Source organism: Dendronephthya gigantea, unplaced genomic scaffold, assembly GCF_004324835.1.
Source record: "Dendronephthya gigantea isolate DGI-Jeju-01 unplaced genomic scaffold, DenGig_1.0 000042F, whole genome shotgun sequence".
Taxonomy (NCBI): Eukaryota; Metazoa; Cnidaria; class Anthozoa; order Malacalcyonacea; family Nephtheidae; genus Dendronephthya; species Dendronephthya gigantea.
The window spans coordinates 1,810,011-1,829,245 of record NW_021163052.1 but is presented as its reverse complement, the minus strand read 5'-3'; the positions used below and the strand labels follow the sequence as shown (position 1 = coordinate 1,829,245).

General features: G+C 36.4%; 1 protein-coding gene across 1 annotated transcript; it reads left to right on the top strand.

Annotated features, from left to right (window-relative positions):
* Positions 1-362: 362 nt before the first annotated feature.
* Positions 363-17,604, top strand: LOC114526854. Its single transcript, XM_028548381.1, has 25 exons — positions 363-435; positions 649-682; positions 2,083-2,203; positions 2,457-2,603; positions 2,975-3,035; positions 3,667-3,826; positions 4,158-4,296; positions 5,433-5,515; positions 5,710-5,844; positions 6,372-6,507; positions 6,734-6,807; positions 7,147-7,266; positions 7,547-7,636; positions 7,821-7,896; positions 8,002-8,050; positions 8,206-8,308; positions 8,647-8,842; positions 9,152-9,344; positions 9,891-9,975; positions 11,403-11,468; positions 11,632-11,700; positions 11,872-11,928; positions 12,687-12,835; positions 12,971-13,050; positions 17,219-17,604. Exons 2-25 carry the CDS (start codon positions 653-655, stop codon positions 17,602-17,604), a joined length of 2,805 nt encoding a protein of 934 aa, XP_028404182.1. The 5' UTR covers positions 363-435; positions 649-652.
* The last annotated feature ends 1,631 nt before the right edge of the window (positions 17,605-19,235 follow it).

The following is a 19,235-nucleotide window of genomic DNA, read 5'->3' as shown; positions in this document are numbered from 1 at the left end:
TGAAAAGGTAGTTATCTTTTAAGATGAGCTATAGTTAGTGTTGTCTGCGATATAGTTGACATATGATTGGCCAATGAAAGTATTCAGTTGTGAACATTGTAGTATTACAAAAATGGATTTCATTAACTACCAAATAATTTTAAATTATCTCTTGAGATTAAACTAAAATGTAATCGAAAGTATGAATTAAATTTCAAACTGAAATGTAGGCAATTTTGCTCCAATTTCTGCGTCCAGAAATTTCTGACTTTGATGTCCAGTCTCAGTACATGATTTATAGCTCAGTGTCGTCACGGCAACGTGTCCCAATGACGTACCCTGGAGGCAGATAGTCGTTGTCATGGAAACAAAAGTAATCAATTTGTCGATGTTCACGAGAAAAACAAATCAAATCGTGATGTTACGGCACGTTTAGTTGGAGAAATCGACTTTTAGGTTTGTTTTAACTTATTATTCCCATAAATCGTCCTCAGCATGCTTCATCATATGTGTTTTCATTCAAAACTATTATTTAATTCACGAGTTTATAAACATTTTCATATTTAAACATTGCCTCTTCACAGGGGTTCGTTGAAATTTTATGAAAAAATATAGGTTTAAATTTAATATTGGCAGACGATTTTATAGTAACTCTATTGTATTTTATAGAAATATGGTTACCGAGGAAAGAGTGCACGCAGATGTAAGTTTAAACTTGATAAAGATTATTAAAGCCTTAGACACAGTACCAGTCAGACACAGCTAGCTTGTGTTTATTATTAAGATCGAACCATGTTGTGATTATATTAAGTCAGAAATCAGAATATTGGAAAATCAGAAATCAGGGATCGTGCAATAGAAATTGTGCACTTCGAAAGACTCATAATTCTAAACTAACCTAAAGTAATTTCTCGTATGTGGCTGCAACTCTAGTGCACCACCCTTTGAGATAGCAATTCATTGTACCTGGTTTATTACTGTGCTGGTAGTAATGGGGTCAGTACCATCTAGAAATGATTTTGTGCTATGAGCTCCAGCCACTCACCCGGGCTAAAGATGCCATTCCGGCCCATAGGGCATTGTATATTTGTCTTGTGCCTGCATGACTGAATGAATTAATTTGCATTGACTGGTACATGCCCAAATCCTTACATCCAGTTCCACCCACACTTATCTTTTGTACAGTGTTTAATTTTATCATCAAATCGTAGTTTCAAGTAATAATGCCATTCTCAAATTGGCAAAATTTGTTGAAACCAACAATGCAACCATTGTATAACCTGCAAAATGCACTTAGGAATCCTACTCTTTCAAGCTAAAAAGTTCAGTCAGAAAAGGATTGAGACAACACATCACTGGCTGGTGTTTAGTCAATCGGCAAACCTTAGATCCAGAGCCAAACCTGCCTAGGATTTTGAATATTAATAATATTTACATTCACATATTGTGAAAATAATATAACTTTAGAAAGATATCAGTTGGGCTTCAAACAGATTTCTGAATTTATATACAGTATCACAACACACCACAATCATTGTGTTTAGGTTTAGCTCCAGGGCTCTCACATCCTATTGTTTAGAAATCCTTAGACTAAGGACAAAAATTCCTCAGATTGAGTAAAATTTCCTTAAATCTCCGGGTTCCCAGATATGAAGCCTGAGACCTAGTGTAGTTTACTAAAAAGGCGGGAAAATTGTTTTGGCTTTATATTAGTTAAAACTCAAACAATTCCTTAAAAACCCTCAAACAATTCCTTAAAAAGGTGAAATAAGATCAAAATTTCCTTAGTTTAAGGAAATTTCCTTAAAAGTGAGAACGCTGTTTAGCTCTGTGTACATGGTTTCTAGTATTTAGGAGGTGATCAGAGTTTATGAATTATGGATCAAGTTTCATGATCCATTATAGTCTCATAAGATGAAGTATGGCCACCTGCGGTCAATCAAGCATGCTTACATGCATGATGGTTTAATTACTTTTACTGGTACCATAAATATCTGGGACCAAGAAGCAATAAATAGGGCATTATAGTCAAAAGAATCATATATAGTCAATACTTTGTTAATACTACCAGCACTTGGTAACCATTTGCTTTGTATTCAACAGCAAGCATCTGTGAGCATCAAGAAGGTTGAAGATAAAATACGAAATGCAGTTAATGCGAAGAAAGTTCGATGTACTGAATTTTTTAAAGATTTTGATAGATTAAGGACAGGATATATTTCAAGTAAGCTTTAATATAAAAATGTAACCATATAATACATGTTCCTGACTGGAAAGAATGCAATCTGCGCAACCGAGATTTTAAAAAAATACTAGTAAACATATAGAAGACATCAAAATTGTGCATCAAATATCTCAGTTGCATGATACAAACTTTCCATACTGGGGGGTGTTTAACACTTGCCCTGATGTTGTCAGTTGATGCGCAATTTTTGTTGCCTTGTTAATATAAAGCTTCTCTTATTTCACCCATATAGAAGCTCAATTTGAGAGATGCCTTGATCAGTTATTTTCTGTGCAATTGAGTCCACTGGAGACCAATGTTTTGTTGTCTAAATATGGCAGTAATCCACAACAGCAAGGAATGGTCTGCTATCGGGATTTCTGCGCTGCCATTGATGCAAGTAAGTTGACTACGATACATGTAACATACAATAAGAGGTTCTGGGGCAGGTTGTTCGAAAGGTGTTTAGCTTAAACGGTGGATAAGCCAAAGTTTAAAAATAGGATGGATCTTGTGAATGACTGAACTTGCATCTTATGCGTTTAATTTGTACTTCCATTGAAAATTAAACTTTTTACATCAAAATATTTCAGCTCAGTTGTTCAAAAAATGGATAATCTTGTTTTCCATTTTGAACTTATCCACCGTTTAAGCTAAACGCCTTTCGAACAACCGGCCCCTGATTGTAACCCTTATTGTAGTCAATTAGGCAACAACCTGTGTATGCACGCACAAGTCTCCCAACAGTCCAATTTTCTTGCATATTTCCAGCATTTGATGCAAATATTATGGACAAAGCACCTGACACACAGAGAGTTGGTTCTGCAGCAAGGTTGGTTTATATTGCCCATATTGCAATGAGATGTGAAAGAAATGATCAAATGCTCAAATGAAAAGAATATTTTGATACATATAATGGCCACTTGCCTAATAGACCAACTTATGATGTAGGTAGCAAGAAGAAAACTAAATCACTAAAGCTAAAAAGAACATATCCTAAATTAGTATAATTTCCAAGTTTGGCTGCAAAATGTCAAGCAGTACCAAAAATATAGCCAAGCAAAGTAGGCAATTTTTGTATACTTTTGTATTATGGGCAAAAGTGTGTAACTATATTTAGTTACACTCTTACAGCAATAATAGAAAAGGTATACAAAATTTGCCAACTTCACTCGGCTATATCTTCAGGTACTTTACAATCATTTGCAGCCAAACTTGGTAATTTTACTAGGTTTAGTATGCCCTTTTCGGATTTTTCCTTTCTTGTCGCCTAAATTAAAAGTTGGTCTGTTATGCAAGTGATCCATTGGTTCACATTGGTTACAGTTATCTGTGTGACCAGTTCTGATACTCTTTTTACAAGATCTGGCTGAGTGCACTTAGGCAGCCCCATATGATTTAAATGAGACCAGAAGGAGGTACTGTAGTCTAACTAAATTTAATGTGTTTTTTAAAAAATCCAGTGATCCAATGAACAGAAGACCTCTAAGTCCAGCCTCGCTATCAAAATATGACCACATCCTATCAAGATGTGCAGCTTTTTATAAATATCATGGCATCATTGTCAAATCATCCTATGCTGATTTTGACAAGCACAACAATGGTCTTGTCACTGAGAGTCAGGTGTGTTTTCTTGCCCTCTTTCATTTTTTAAACTGCAGAGAGGCTGCATGTTGTTTAAAAAAATAGTAATCTTAATTTACCTCAACTTTTGCAATTGCTTGTTCATAAAGTTGATTACCTAGTACGTTTTGCCATAAATATTTTCTGTAAAGATATAAAAAGATTATTTTTAAAAAATTACAAATAAACACTGGTGTAGCTAAGCAAATGAGAAAGTTAGCTTTTTGCTGTTTTCCATTTATAATAATTTAAACCAGACAGTAACCTAGCTTTAAAAAACTAATACTGTGGCTTAAAACTTATTTTTAACAAGAATTTTTGGATGTTTTAGTTTTACCGAAGTTTTCCTGGCCCACCAGATGTTGTTGAGGCAGAGATGAGGCTTGTTGCTAGAAAGCACAGACATCCTGACAAAGCAGGATTGTGTAATTATTTACAGTTTCATGAGGACGTTGTACAAAGACAACAAGGTAGGTTTTGGCACACAAGTATGGCTGTATGCCTGGGGATTTTACAGGCCCAGAGAAAAAATCTTGTTGGGTGCCTCATAATCCTCAACCAAAAAAAATTAAACTTAAAACAAAAATACCATAGTAATTTTGTTCATGTAATTTAGTTCTACTTTAATGTGATAACACATTTTCCAAAATTTGAGATTTGCAATGTATTTCTTTGTAAGAGGGTGTAATTTTAAGTGTGTTTGCATTAGGATCAATACGATAGTGTATTCCATTGGTAGAACTATAAAAATAAAAAAAACTTAATGGTTGATTAAACAATAGCTAATTCTATGATTGTACAATGATTATACAATTTTGAGGGCCCCTGGAGAGCTGAACCAGGTGCAAACAGGAAGTTGCACACCCATCTCTGGGCAGACCTGCACATAAGGTGGTTGTTATATTCGTAAGCACAGATGCCAATATGGATAACATATAAATATCAAAGACTATAAAGTCGATAGCGATGCAGTAACAATCGCCAAAAATATGACCAGTAAATGTGTATAAAACACGTTCAAACTTATTTATATCTGTTACCTTTCCTAGACGTACTTATATATTCCTTTTATATGCATTATTAAAATGCCCATTTATATGAATGAACTGTTTATAAAATTATAAATGCACTTTTGCAACGAATCGCTTTTAAAACCCCAAATAAAATACAGCAGTCAGCAAGCAACAAATATTTTATGCATTAAAACGTAAATTACGTAATCCCTTACTGTCTCTTTCCTCGTGATTTTGTGCCATGGAGATTCAAAGATATTTTTTCTAAAGATTCATCGTGTATTAAATCTGCAAATGCAGTAAAATAGCTCGGAATAATCTTTTGAATCCTAAAATAACAGACGCCATCTTGAAACACGTAAAAACAAGTTACCGCCAAAATGCCAAAAGACGACTTTTTACTGGTTATTCGTTCGTCCAATCAAAATCCATGAACTAAGACGCTTGTCCAATTAGATTGCCTAAAGCGCTTTTTTATAAATAACGAAGGATTTTATTCTAGCTGCAAAATCTTTATCCATATCCTAAAAAAAATTATAAACCTGATTCCTTCATAATTTCTTAACACTAAATCTAGCTGCATCTTTATATAGACATCGCAGGAGATGAAAAAGTTTACCTTGGGCCTGGCGACCAAAAGACTCTTGACACTGTTGCCTTGGCACATCATTTCCAAGTAGGGACATGTTCACCAAAAAGATACCCCTCGCATTTTCGTCTAATTTTGGATAGCGGTCAAAGCGATTAGCGTGCTGACAGGCTTTCAAATCCGGCGATAATAAAAATATAGGATAACTTTGATCCTGTAATAGATATTTCACATAATGAGCTATTAGTTTGGTATTCTATAATTGTACCTTTTTGTTGCAGGAGGCAAGCAGAGGTTCAGATCTTGGTGCTATATTTGAGAAGATTCGTATTGCCGTGTATAAAAATGGAGTAAGAACGACCGAATTTTTCAGAGATCACGATAAACTCAGGAGTGGTGTCATCACTGAAAACCAGGTATGCATGCATGAACTAGACTACGTAGCTAATAATAAGGATATTTAGCACGAGGATGTCGACGTCAAAGACGACGAATGGCGAATAAATGACGTGATGCGTCTATATATGGGCATGCCACGCCATTTATTCTTCATTTCCACGTCGTCTTTGACGTTCCAGTCCTCGTGCTAAATCTCTCTATTACTAAAGGCCCAATTCTTCTTTTAAAAGATGTAAATTTGGCAACTACCGAACTTTTATGTTTATTGCACTTCATGGACGTTTCTTACACTTACATTTTGAAGACTCTTCACTTATTTACATTTCTTTAAAGTAAAGTATTGCATTGCAAGTTGCAAAAAAAACTGCACCGTCTAACAGGGCCCTAAGTGGTCTAGTTCATGTGATCTAGTTCAATATCTACCTTTCCGTTTAATTAACATTCTTCACATTTTTATGTAAAATGATGTATTTTTTTATATATATTTCTCATACTATATAATGTTCATACCTATTAATATGTTCCTATTTTTATTCACCGACAGTTCGTGTGTGGTTTATCTTTGTGTTGCGGCACCATCGCGAACTTGTCACGTGATGAAATACAGCAAGTGGTAGATTTCTATCGTACCGAGGACGGCCGTGTGCAGTATAAAGAATTTTGTCATTTGATGGAAAATGGTGAGTTGTGGCGAAAATAATGAAGAAATAGTAAAGCAATATGGAAATAATGCAATTTTAGTAGGTACATGCATCCAGGGGTGGCTATCCCTTGTTAACATGCATGCATTAGGAGGTTTTGTTCCCCCCCCGTCTCTCATTTCCTGCATTTTGCATGCGGATCTCCAAACCGGTGACATTCCCGGGACAATCGTAACAAATATACCTTCTTTTTGTGCACATGCAGCATTTACAGAACCTGAACTTGAGAAGAAACCGACAACTCAAATGCTTCGACCTCCCGTTGGAGCCCTTATGAAGGTAAAATGATGCCACTGTATACGACTTTCAATGCTTTTTGTATTTTATATTGCAACTTCGGTCGTTCTGAAAATGGACAGAATTGAAATACACACATTCTTGTCCTGGCATAGGTACATGTCGTGCGGTCTTCGGAATTCTTTTAAAATATTTTTTGGTGTTTGCATATACCCGTGTTCTTTTAACGGCTCGATTACTATATACTATTATTATCCTATACTACATATTTTATTATATTTTGTCTCTCAAACGTTTTCACTATAGTTTGATGACCGTTTCATCAATCTCATCTGAAAATTACATATGTCCATTCAACCTCTCCTGATTACCTTAACATAGGTCCCAAACGCATTGAGCGCTCACGAGGAACGACAAGTCCAAGAGATTCTTGATCGTCTAGCCAGCGACGTAAGAAGAAGACGTCTTATGGTCTATCCTTTCTTCAAAGACTTTGACAGAGTAAGTAATAATCAAGCTTTGTCATGCTCGTTTACACTTGCAATTTAATTTCTCCTTTCAATAGATGTGAACGAGTAATTAGTTACGAATGTTCTGAATATAAGAGCTCTTATTTGAACATTAGTAACTTATTCACTCGTTCACATCTATCAAAAGAGGCAAATCGCAGCAAAAATCGCAAGTATAAATGGGCCTTAGAGTTTCTCAATTCTACTACTCCGTGGGATAGTTCTTCTCAACGTACAACCATGTATTTTTGGGTCTTTTTTATTTGATATAGAGTAAAGCGTATACTCGCGGCATTACGAAGCCTCAATTTGAAAGAATGCTTCATGTTTTAAGCTTAAACCTACAGGCAAATGAACTCGTTGTAAGTGAACCAATTAAGTTTTTTCAACTGATTATAATATGTCCAATAATTATGCTACTTTAAACAAGTATTCAAGCTCGGTGAATGCATGCAGTGTTGTGGGGATAAAAACCCTCCTATCTGTCATCATTCGTCACTCTTTCAGAAGATCAAACATATTCACTTTCCCCCTTCAAAATTTTAGCTGATTTGCAAGAAATTTGAATATCCTGTTGGTGGTGATGTCAATTATCCAGCCTTTATCCAGGCTATTGATCCAGGTAGGCATATTTAATAGCATATCTAAGTACGTTACAACTTTCAAAGGGTTGCATCAGTTCAACATTAATTTTGTGTGCCTGTAAAATTTTCCCCCCTTATTTTAGAATACGTCGCTTCCTCCAAGCACTTAGTGTCCGACGATGATTTTAACAGGTAAGCTAGACATACATTTAAAAAACGACCATGTGATACGTTGTATGTAGTTGTGATTGGTTGAAATCTACGCTTTGTACATATGTGATTGGTTAAAAACAATTATTTTTATGAGCAACCTTCGGGTATTATTTTGGCATTTTTGCATATTATAGATCTGAGGAAGCCCCACCGCCTCCACCATTGGATTTGACTACTGTCGATTTCGGCGAGCTCATTGGCCGTATTCGGCATCACGTATTGACCAATAGAATAAGGGTACGTTTACACTGATTGTGTGCAATTTTGTGTACAGAAATTTTCTCTTTTACAGAGTTTTTTGTGCAGAGTTTTTTCTCTCATGTTTGACTAAATCCCTATCTAACGTTTATTCAACTGAAGTGCCATCAAGATCTCTCTATCAATTTGGTTGACGTACAGTATAGCAATTCGTTCTGATGAATCCAACATTTCATCTTTCATTGATTCCATCTTATAGGTTTAAAAAAATTTCAGGATATTCAACTTTAGATCCAGTATTGGATTCAATGTAGTTCGCTCTTTGCATTAATGGTTCAATCTTACAGCAAGATTAAACTCCCTCTTGCTCTTCTCAGGTGGAGGAGTATTTTCAAGACTTTGATCCGCTCCGCAGCGGTTCTATTAGCAAAAGTCATTTCCGTCGAGGCCTTAGCTCACTTGGTCAACATCAACTGACCGACGCCCAGTTTGAGGTCATGGCGTTGCATTATTCTGATCCGAAGAGAGCTGGAAATGTTATATGGACTCAATTTTTGAAGGATATTGAAGAAGGTGAGAAAAGTTCTGGGGCGATTACTCTTTGGGGAGGGGGGGGGGGATTGTGAGCCGTCTTTGTTACAGGGCCTATGGAAAAGATTATATAGTTAATCCCATTTAATAATATAATATCATTCATATCATTATAACAAATACTTTTGGCTCGATCAATCTTCAACCTGGTTTTGAGGGCACTTTATCTTTTTAACCAGAATTCATTTTTTGACTGTTTGCGACACGCTTCGTGGTTTGCAATATCTCTGTAAAAGTAGTTTTTCGGGTCGCGATATGATTTAGTATTTCTGTATTAAAATATATTTACAGTGTTTACCAGACGAGGCCTGGAGAAGATCCCAACATTTGCAGTTCCTGCTAGTGAGACGTTTTTGATGGAGAAACCAGGGGCAAAGAAAGATCTTGGGGCGACGGAATTGTTAGATCAATGTATGCATCGACTGCGAGAGAGAACAAAACAACGACGACTTCTTGCGAAACCATGTTTTCAGGACTTTGACAAGTGAGGATCTTTAGGCTTTATCTATTTCTAAACTGCATGATCACGCTAATTCTTCGATCCAAAATGAATATATGTGGATAAAAACAGAACACCAATCATCGCGTCTTTTTTACCCTGTCTAAGAACCATTATACATACTACTTTACCTGACAAGATTGAAAACCGCTCGTCTTAAAATTTTTCCCATTCCTTCGTGGAATCCACACAATCGTAGAACGCTTTCCTTTAAGCGGCCAAAATTGTCCGACTGGTCATATTTTGGATTGAAATAGAGTATTTCGTTAAGAATATAGCAGTGAAGCTGCATTTCCTGTACCAGGTGTTTGTAAATAACGTTATGCCTGAATGCAGATTTCTGGAATCGCTCTAAAACATAATACAAATGGACTGGTCCGCCTGACTGATCGGACCGTTCTTACCGCATAAAGGAAGCCCTCCTAGTGGACAATTCACAATTGCATTATAGACAAACTGCTTCGTATTTCATTTTTTGTTCCAAGTTAGAAAGAAACTTTAGAAACCAAATATAATTTTTCTTTCTTGTAGACATAATAATGGGCATGTGACAAAATCACAGTTTCGTCAATGTCTTCAGCATTTGGAGTTGAACGCCACAGTTCAGGAGATGGAGGTACGCGTAGTTTGTATTTATATCAAGTATAGGAGAGGTTTCTTTTTTCGATAGATGTGATTGTAATGAGTGAATAAGTTGCGAGTGTTTAAAGTGCCCCTGACACAAAATGCGATTTTTGCACCATGGAAAGTACGCATTTGTCCGAGTGTTATGGTGAAAGAATTTTTCGATTTTAAAAAAAGGAACAAATTTTAGAGCCTCTTGAATCGATATATTTTTGAACCCATGGCCGTCGTAACAGAAGACTGGGACTAGCGATTTTCGTGACGTCACGCAAGTGAGTCGCTGCAAACTCACAGTGTATTTCCTAGGGTTCTATGCTGTTTTTAATACACATTATTTCAAATCACGTCGACCGCAGGATTCAATTTTTATACTAGGTATCAGGATTAAGGTTAAATGTTATACGTTGCATCGTCGGAAGAGAAGATGCTGAAGAATAAGGGTATTTGAAGCGCGATTTGAAGCGCGCATGCTATGATGAGTCGCGATGACGACTCAGAATTGTACCCGCTTTAGCATGTGGTGAAAAGCCTCTAGATGACAATGAATAGACAGAAGCCTACCAAAAGCAAAAGGCACAGAAAGATCTCATAACAAACTGCGTGTAATGTATGAAATGCCAGACGGGTTATATATAGCGAATAGTCATCACAGTTTCGACCTATAGTCGCGACATGCCGAATTTGTAATACACTGATTTTGACCGTGATCATGCAGTGTGTTGTCTTTTGTCTTTATACGTGTAAAATGCGAAACCGATCGATCTCCTCACGAAGCGAAATGTCTGTTTATACTTTTACAGATAGATAAATGTACGGAGTCACTTATATGAGACCAAGACGCGAATTTAAAATACGTAACTTTACACCATAGTTCTTTGTTATTTACGTACGGGCATATATTAAATCCTCACTGAAACTATATTTAATATCGGGTATGTTATTATGTTTATAGCTACAAAAAAACTTTTAAAATGTGCGTTCACGTAATGAGACAGGTTTCTGCGTCATGCGCATAAAACTCTCAACGATAGACATAAGTTAGTATGCTTATACAGAATATAGCTGAACATAGTTATATCTCAAAAGCACTCAAAAGCCGACTCACTTGTATGACGTCAAAAATTACCCTCGTTCCAGTTTCCTTATAACACGGACATGTACCACTGGAAACCCCAAATTTGAGGCTTTCAAACGGCTCTAAAATTGCGACGTTTTGATGAAATCGAAAAATTCTTTCAGCGAAATACTCGGACACACGAGTCCTTTACACAGTGTAAAAATCGCATTTTGTGTCAGGGGCACTTTAAGTAAGAGTATGAGATGCATGAGAATGTATGCCCAAATATTGAAAATTGAAGCAAGATTTGTAGTCTTTTTCACTCCACAATTGGCGCCTTAATTTTTTTGCTGTTCTCGTAGGCAATGGAGAAAAAGTTTTCCGACAATGTTGGTGTCAACTATATCAGATTTTTAGAAGAACTGCAGGTAAACACGACCAACTCTACAGTATTTATATTGTTGTCATCCCTGTTCTTCAACCTGGCGAGTATTCATGAGCGCAGTGAAGAATTAGCTGTACCAAAGAATCAAGTGGTTTTCAACAAAAAAAATTTGCGTAAGCTGAATGCACGTATGATATATTTTGCAGCCAACGGAGAAAGAAGCAAACAGATATACTCAAAGATTAGAAGAACTCAAGCTCGTCAATAGCAAAATCGTAGGTGAACTTTCTATAATTTAAATTTAACTCTCTCTTCTAATAAATTTGCCCTCGCCGTTACGGTAAAATATAGTGTTTCCCACACAGGCGTAAGAAAATGTATTTTCATTTCTACTGAACTAATAAATGGAGATGTTTATGAAAATACAATACTTTAATTTTTACCAGATGCCAGATCACGGTTCAGAAGACATCGACCGAATTCTACAGAAGATAAAAAACAAGGTAAGCTGGGAAGAATTTAAGGCTAGTTTCCACTCAGAAAAAATCTTTTTGGATAGAAACGGACAGGGAAATTTCCTTTGTCGGTGAGTTTTCAGGCGACGTTTATACAAAGAAAACTTTCCTGTCCGATCCAAAGGAGAATTTTCTTGAGTGGAAACTAGCCTTTAGGAGCATTTTTGTTTCATAATAAAGTCAGTAGCGTAGACTGCTGGACGATTTGTCTAGCTATGCTAATATTTTGGTGTTCATTGACTGTGATAACAATAAATTTCTAAAGAAATGAATATAATTATAATCACTTCGTAATTTACATAGCGGGACAAAATCGTCAGGCTTGCTACGCCACTGCGTAAAGTTATTCATCTAAACAACAGCTTTGAAATCGATTCAAGTTGCTTAGCCTTCTCGCTGTTTTTTTCTTTTCGTAAAAATACAACAAGTCACATGATATTCTTAGGAGCATTAATTTAATTTAATTTAGGAGCATTTTTGTTTCATAATAAAGTCGGCGATTTGTCCCGCTATACTATATATTTTGGTGTTCATTGACTGTGATAACAATAAATTTTTAAAGAAATGAATAAATTATAATAACTCAAAATTCACATAGCGGGACAAAATCGTCAGGCTGGCTACGCCACTGAATAAAGCTATTCTTCTAAACAACAGCTATGAAATCGATTCAAGTTGCTTAGCCTTCTCGCTGTTTTTCCTTTCGTAAAAATACGACAAGTCACATGATATTCTTGCGTGTGCAGGTTGTGAAAGAACGTATCCGCGTGTTGGAATTCATGCGTGACTACGACAAGTTACGAAGTGGTCGCATGCTGAAAACATGTTTTCCTCGAGCTTTGGATCTCTGTCAGCTGGGGCTGACTAAAAAGGAAGTCGAGATTCTTACTGATGTGTAAGTAAAAGAAATACTATTATAGGCTTCTTTTTTTAGATAGTTAAATATATTTGATGCGTAAAAAAGTATAAGTAGTATAAAGCTTCTTGTATATTCCTAAATCATTTAATTTCGATTTTTTCTTTCTTGCAGTTACACATCTTCTCAAAACCCAGATTACGTGGATTACGTGGAGTTTTCGGATTACGTGGAATCTATATTTACGTTGAAGCGTAAGTTTTTTAAGTGATCCATAATCATTCGTTCTAGAAATATTTGTTTTTCCAGGGGGTTATCTATTTGCTATTATATTGTTATAATATTATAATAATAATATAATTATTATTATAATATTATTATATTAATTATGTTATATTGTTTATTTATTTATTTAAAACGGAGCAGATTTCATGCAGATTAGCATGTCTAACTTAAGAATGCATTTCATGTTCATGTTTTGTACGAGCAGCATCGCATGATTATTTGTTTAGAATTATAGCATGGTAAAATCGTCGCGCCAGACTTTTATATGCAATATTTTGAATTTTATTTCCTCTTGCTTCAGTTTGTATCAAAAAAGCTTTCCGCTATTTTGTTTATTTTGGCAAAATCATTAATTATGCTGCTGAACAATTAATGATATAACTGTCTCATCTCGACTAATCAGTATCCAGTAGCTTAATCATGCTAATAATAAGGTTTATTTCAATGCTATTTGGCTTCGAACGAGGGTACTAATCTCCCTGGGGTAAATTCACCTTCACCTAATTGGTAAATGTGATTTATGTCAGCCTCAAAGAATCCGGATGCTCCACTCCGCGCTTTTCTTGTTTAGTGCCGAAAAGTATCATCTGCGTTTGTGCAGAGCTTACTGTGCCCTATCAATAGCTAAAATTTCTTGAAATGGAAAATTTCCACTCTTCATGCACTTAATCACCAGTGAGGAGAGATATGCCATTAAGAACTCTAAAGGATTCTGTTATCTTCAACCCACACAGCACTGATAACATATTGCTGCTGTCGCTGATATAATGTAAGTTCAAAGGGCATGAAAATCTCGATGCTTATTTCAAAGGTGAAGACTTTGACAGTGCATGCCGTCATGCTGTGTTTACCTTTGTACGGTTGCCTTGGTGTTGGCCACAACATCTTAAACTACGTTAACAAACACTTTATTCGACGAAAGCAAGCTCGTAATATTGCTAGTTATTTTTCAAGTCTAGCCATGAAGTTCATGCACTTGCTTCTCAAAAATTTTTTTAGGAAAAGTAGATATCACTCTTCTTTATGACAGATCTTCATCACAGCTATGGCAGAAAATTATTTTTCAACTCTAGCCATGAAATGAAGTTCATGCACTTGCTTCTCAAAAAATTTTTTTACGAAAAGTAGATATTATTCTTCTTTATGACAGATCTTCTCCACAGCTATGACTGAAAATTCTAAAATTTGAAGTTCCAAAAATTTACCGAATGTATAACAACCGTACCTCTGATAACCAGCAAACAAACCCCCAGGCTATAATGAGGGCCTACATGGAAGTTGTTTAAAGTTGTTTATATTATGTTGTTCAACATAATCTCATGCTTGCCCCCTGACTTCCTTTGCTATGACCTTGTAAAGTAAACTCATCGATATCTCTAATAAGACGACGGAAATATTCAGTGAGATTTAGTATATAAAGAGTGAGAGAGAAACGGAAATGCGTTATCGCGGTTACATGATGTATCCCCATGAAGGACTTTATCTGCAAGTATGGTGGTATCTCCGTCTTGCAGTGGTAAACCCTTCTCGAATATTATCAATCCTGTGAATTTTGTGTGGTACAAAACATCGGGTTTAGTGGAACTCACTACGGAAGTTTCACAACTCAATTCTGTGGAACCCACTACGAAGTAACACTCGCTTCGTCTTAAAATGCAGACGTACAAGCAAAAGACAGAAAAACTTGAGATTTGCAGTTGTAGCGTATATATAGAAAGAGAGAATTAGACTTATCATGCCCAGGCTAACCACTGCGTGGTTATTTTTTGGTCAAAGTTTGGGAAGATTTATCACAATTTCCATAGGTCTTTGAAATTATCCTCTTCAATGATAGCCTATATATACATCCAAGGCGGAAACACTGCTACGTAGGGTATCTCAATAACCGATTGTGGTGATAAATGTAGACAGAAGGGAGCTTCAGCAGTGACTACGAGTGCACGATTCGTCATTTTCGCGCCAAACTCGGTACTTTTTCTACGCCATCTGTCGAAACTCGTAGACTCGTTGGGTTCGCTTTTGAATACGAGATTGATAAACAAACTCGTACTCAAACGTTCGACGCGACTACGAGTATTGGCTGATGGCGTAAGCAAACAATGCACGAGAATGACGAATCTTGTAAAGATGACATTAGAATGGCGAAAATATAATGAGGTGTTGCGCCCAAATAGGGATGTGCCAAGCCATTTTTTCTCTGTTCTGGGGTCGTCTTTGACGTGTCAGTCCTCGATCTAAATCTGTCCACTGACCTACATATACCCGATGTAAACAGAGAAAAACTGTTATCGCTGTTTGCAGTGTCTCTGTTGTTTTGTATTTCGTGAAAAATACTCGGTGGTTCTCGAAATGTATCTTAGCAACAGACCTGTTACAAATAGACAAAGTGTTGTATTTCCACTCGGTTGCTGATGTGTTATTTAGTCGCACTTTATATCCAATTGTACATCGCGTGCATCGGTCACGCGATGTTTTCACGTGCGCAATTTATTCACACGAGTTAAATAAACGCGCAAGTTGGACCTCGGCGGCGCCACGGAAGAACCTTCCCGTACATTTGAGCTACTTTTTACCAAACATGGTTAAATGTTGGCTCGTGTAGTGCTATAGCCCTCTTTAGGAAATTCCAACTGAGCGCTTAAAAGCAGGGATATTGTCATTAGTTCATTATCTTTCTGTGTCATCATTAACATGTTTTTCACCGTCGAGTGCGAAGTGGTCCCCACGGGAGACCAAGTACCAGATTACATGATCAATTGTAAGTGATTTTGCAGCCCAAATTATAAGTTGAAACGATACAACTCCTGATAATGATGATTTTGCAGTAAAATTAAAATAATCTGGAGCTTATTCTTGTCTGAACGTATATTCTATGTTTCTAAAATTGTCGCTGGTATTTGTTTTAAATAGATATTTTGATATGTTATTCAATTCATAAGATTTGGTTAAAAAAACACCACGCAATACACTACACACTGATCACTTACATTTAAATTACTTTATATAATTGAATGTTTACTCTGTTATATGTTATTAAGATTATACAGATTAAACTATAACTAGGCTTCAGGTCTATAATAAACGTCCCCAACATTTTCACGTGCATGTGGACATGTGCAGACATTGCAAAACAAGTTAAAATGTAAGAGCGAAAAATTGCAAGTAAAATCATTATTGTTTTTTATCTGATTTTATTGTTTGTTGCCGTGGAAATCGCCTATAACTGCGGTCTCATTATAGATACAGACCAAACGCGTTACTTCTTCTATCAAAAGCTTTTAATCTATATATTTAATGCGTCGGTTGTCGTGGAAATCGCCGTCAGAATATTCGGTTAACCATTCAGTCTTTTTATCGGATTTTAATGTCTGCTGTCGTGGAAACCGCTAATATACATATACACGTGGTTTCTTTGGAAATAGGTATAAAATGCAAGTACCAACATCTTCTTTCTTATCTGATCTCGATATTGGTGGCCACGATCGCAATCACAAAAGTCTATATACGTACAAAATGCTGTAAAACACTGTTTTCCCATCTGATTTCAATGCTGGTTGCCTAACCAGCCATAACATGCATTAGGTCACGTTTAGAAATAGGAAGAATATATGAGACTATGTATCGTCTTTATATATACCACTTTATCGGCCATCCATTGTTTTCTTATCTGACTTACCTATTTTTGGCTTCCTTGGAAATCGCCATTGCATTCATAGGCTGTGCAACCAAACAATTTGTTGTTCTAATCAAAGTAAAAGCATAATTTTTACACGCGTGCTAGCGCTGTTAGCTTGTGATAACCATGCATGCGGTCAAAACCGGACAAACTGTTTAGGTTATGCTATAAGAATAAGATATGTTGTGAAACTTTTACAGTAATTTATATGGCGTGGAATACTATATGTGGTAGGAACCGATATACGAACTAACAGTTTATATTCGGAATCTGACTTAAAATAACAAGCATTCCGCATTTGCAAACTTTGCGCCAAAAATATTTATCAGTTATAACGTACTGTATATAGTGTTTAGTCCATTGTTGATTTGTCAACTCTCCTATTAAATAGAAGACTACCCTGTCTTGAAAGAAAGTTTCAAAGAGATAACATAATAACTCTTGGATATGACCTATTTTAGACCTCGAGAAGAATCCTTTGGTTGAACCGGTACAATATCGTCCCGAGCAGGGATCTGATCTGAATAGGCTCGTTCAAGATGCTAATGAGATGTTCGAAAAGGTCATGCACCGTCTCGCGGACCGCGTGCGCCAACGTCGCGTTCAAATGTTCCCGTTGTTTGAGGACTATGACCGCATACACAATGGCACCGTCTCGCGTAGTCAGTTTCGTCGCGTGCTGAGCGAGCTGGATCTTGGGAGCATGGTGAGCAGTCGCGAATTCACCGTGTTGTATCAGAAGTTCGATGTCCTCATAGGTGGAAAACACGATTTCAACTACATCGCGTTCTGCGACCTCGTCAACGAGTATGCGCTGTTTGAACACGGAAAAACCGTAAGACTTTGAGTTGATAGCTGAACGAAGAACTCTCTAGTGTTGTAAGGAAAATTTGTTTTGAATTTCAAGTATTGGTACTCTAATAAAGACTTCTATATGAAATCGGTGTTATATTTTTAGTATCATGATTTCTTAAGATAAGAAACCGCTTATGTGATGCGAATGTTTGTGGCGAAAGTACAAAATCTATAACCTAGCTATATGAGAGAAAGATTGATAACTTGTTGATAAATACGAGTGCTTTGAAGTGGTGTCCCTTTGAAAGACTTACTTACAGATTTCGCTATTTTTGTTTCATGCGGCAATAAAGTATATTTCACATAACTGTGCCATCAATATTAATTTTTTAGGTAATTTTTCAATAATTCACCAAAAATTGATGTTCTTTGGTTCTTAAATGCTTGTACGTGACCTAAAGTTGTTCTTGTGATTCTCGTGTTCTCGTATCGCATCCTGGAATCGCCAGTCGTTCGCTGAGAAAACACGGCTGGATAAGAAATTTTATGGTCGCGCGTAGTGTTTTCATAGATAACTGCATGGTGTCCGAGTTGCGCTCCGCGCTCGAAGCATTTGTTAATTACGATATGAATGACATCCGAAGAAGTGTGAAACAGTGAAAACCAACCACTGCAATCTACGATTAATGAGAGAATATGTTTGACTTAATGAGAAGAATTGTAGATAAGTTGGGATATAACCAGGGAGCAGCGTGGCGGCGTCTTCAAACAACTTAGCATCAAATGTGGTATAGCAACTGCCTGAGTAAACGAAACACTTCTCGACGTTTCGACCTGAGGGCCTTATGACTAACTCTCCTGATCATACTTATTCTCCTGACGAAGGTCCTCAGGTCGAAACGTCGAGAAGTTTTGTCTATTTTAGGCAGCTGTTATTATTATACCACATTTGATGCTAAGTTTAATGAGAGGAATTAATTAGGAATATATCAGGTATGTTAGACGTTGAAATTAATACGCGTCTAAATATTCAATTGAATCGACGTATTAGTTTTTGTGACGCGAAATTTTTTATCAAAAAATTAACAATTTATTGCTTCATTTTTTTGGCATACGCGAGTTTAACGTTGAAACCATTCAGAATCTGTCTGAAGGTATGCGAATATCCTGAAAAAGTTGCGAACTTGTTTTATATTCGTCGCTTCACGGCATCGCGGAAATTGATTTGCATTTATATTATTGACGCAATTCTTTATACTGATTTCCAACTGCTCAACAAAATATGACTTTCAAAGATTTGAAGCTTAATTGCGCAAGGTAAAAGCAAATCAGCTCATGTAATAATAACCTTGTGTATATCAGTCTCAAAATGGCCATTTCACACCTCAGTGCCAAATGATGTTTAATATCTTTCGAAAGAGCACGCATTCAGAGGGAATTTGAAATTTCAAAACAGTAATGCGCAAAGTGAACCAGTGAGATTTTCAAGTTAAAATTTATTTTCAAGCATGTCACCCACAGTTTTCTGTCAATCTTCGACTACTTAGTCTGTTGTCAATCCCACGTGCCAAACTCACGTGCCAATCTCATGTGTCAATTCCGCATGATTCACTAAATTCATAATCATGCAATATAATCGCTGATTCGGAATAATTTAATCGCACCTGCCGAACTGTGAACGAG

What these genes read in the sequence shown, in the direction of transcription:
- LOC114526854 (XM_028548381.1), top strand. Translation starts at nt 653, where the DNA reads ATGGTTACCGAGGAAAGAGTGCACGCAGAT. An exon ending in GTCTTGTCACTGAGAGTCAG is followed by an intron (nt 3,827 to 4,157) that starts GTGTGTTTTCTT and finishes TGGATGTTTTAG; the next exon opens with TTTTACCGAAGTTTTCCTGG. An exon ending in TGTTTTCAGGACTTTGACAA is followed by an intron (nt 9,345 to 9,890) that starts GTGAGGATCTTT and finishes TCTTTCTTGTAG; the next exon opens with ACATAATAATGGGCATGTGA.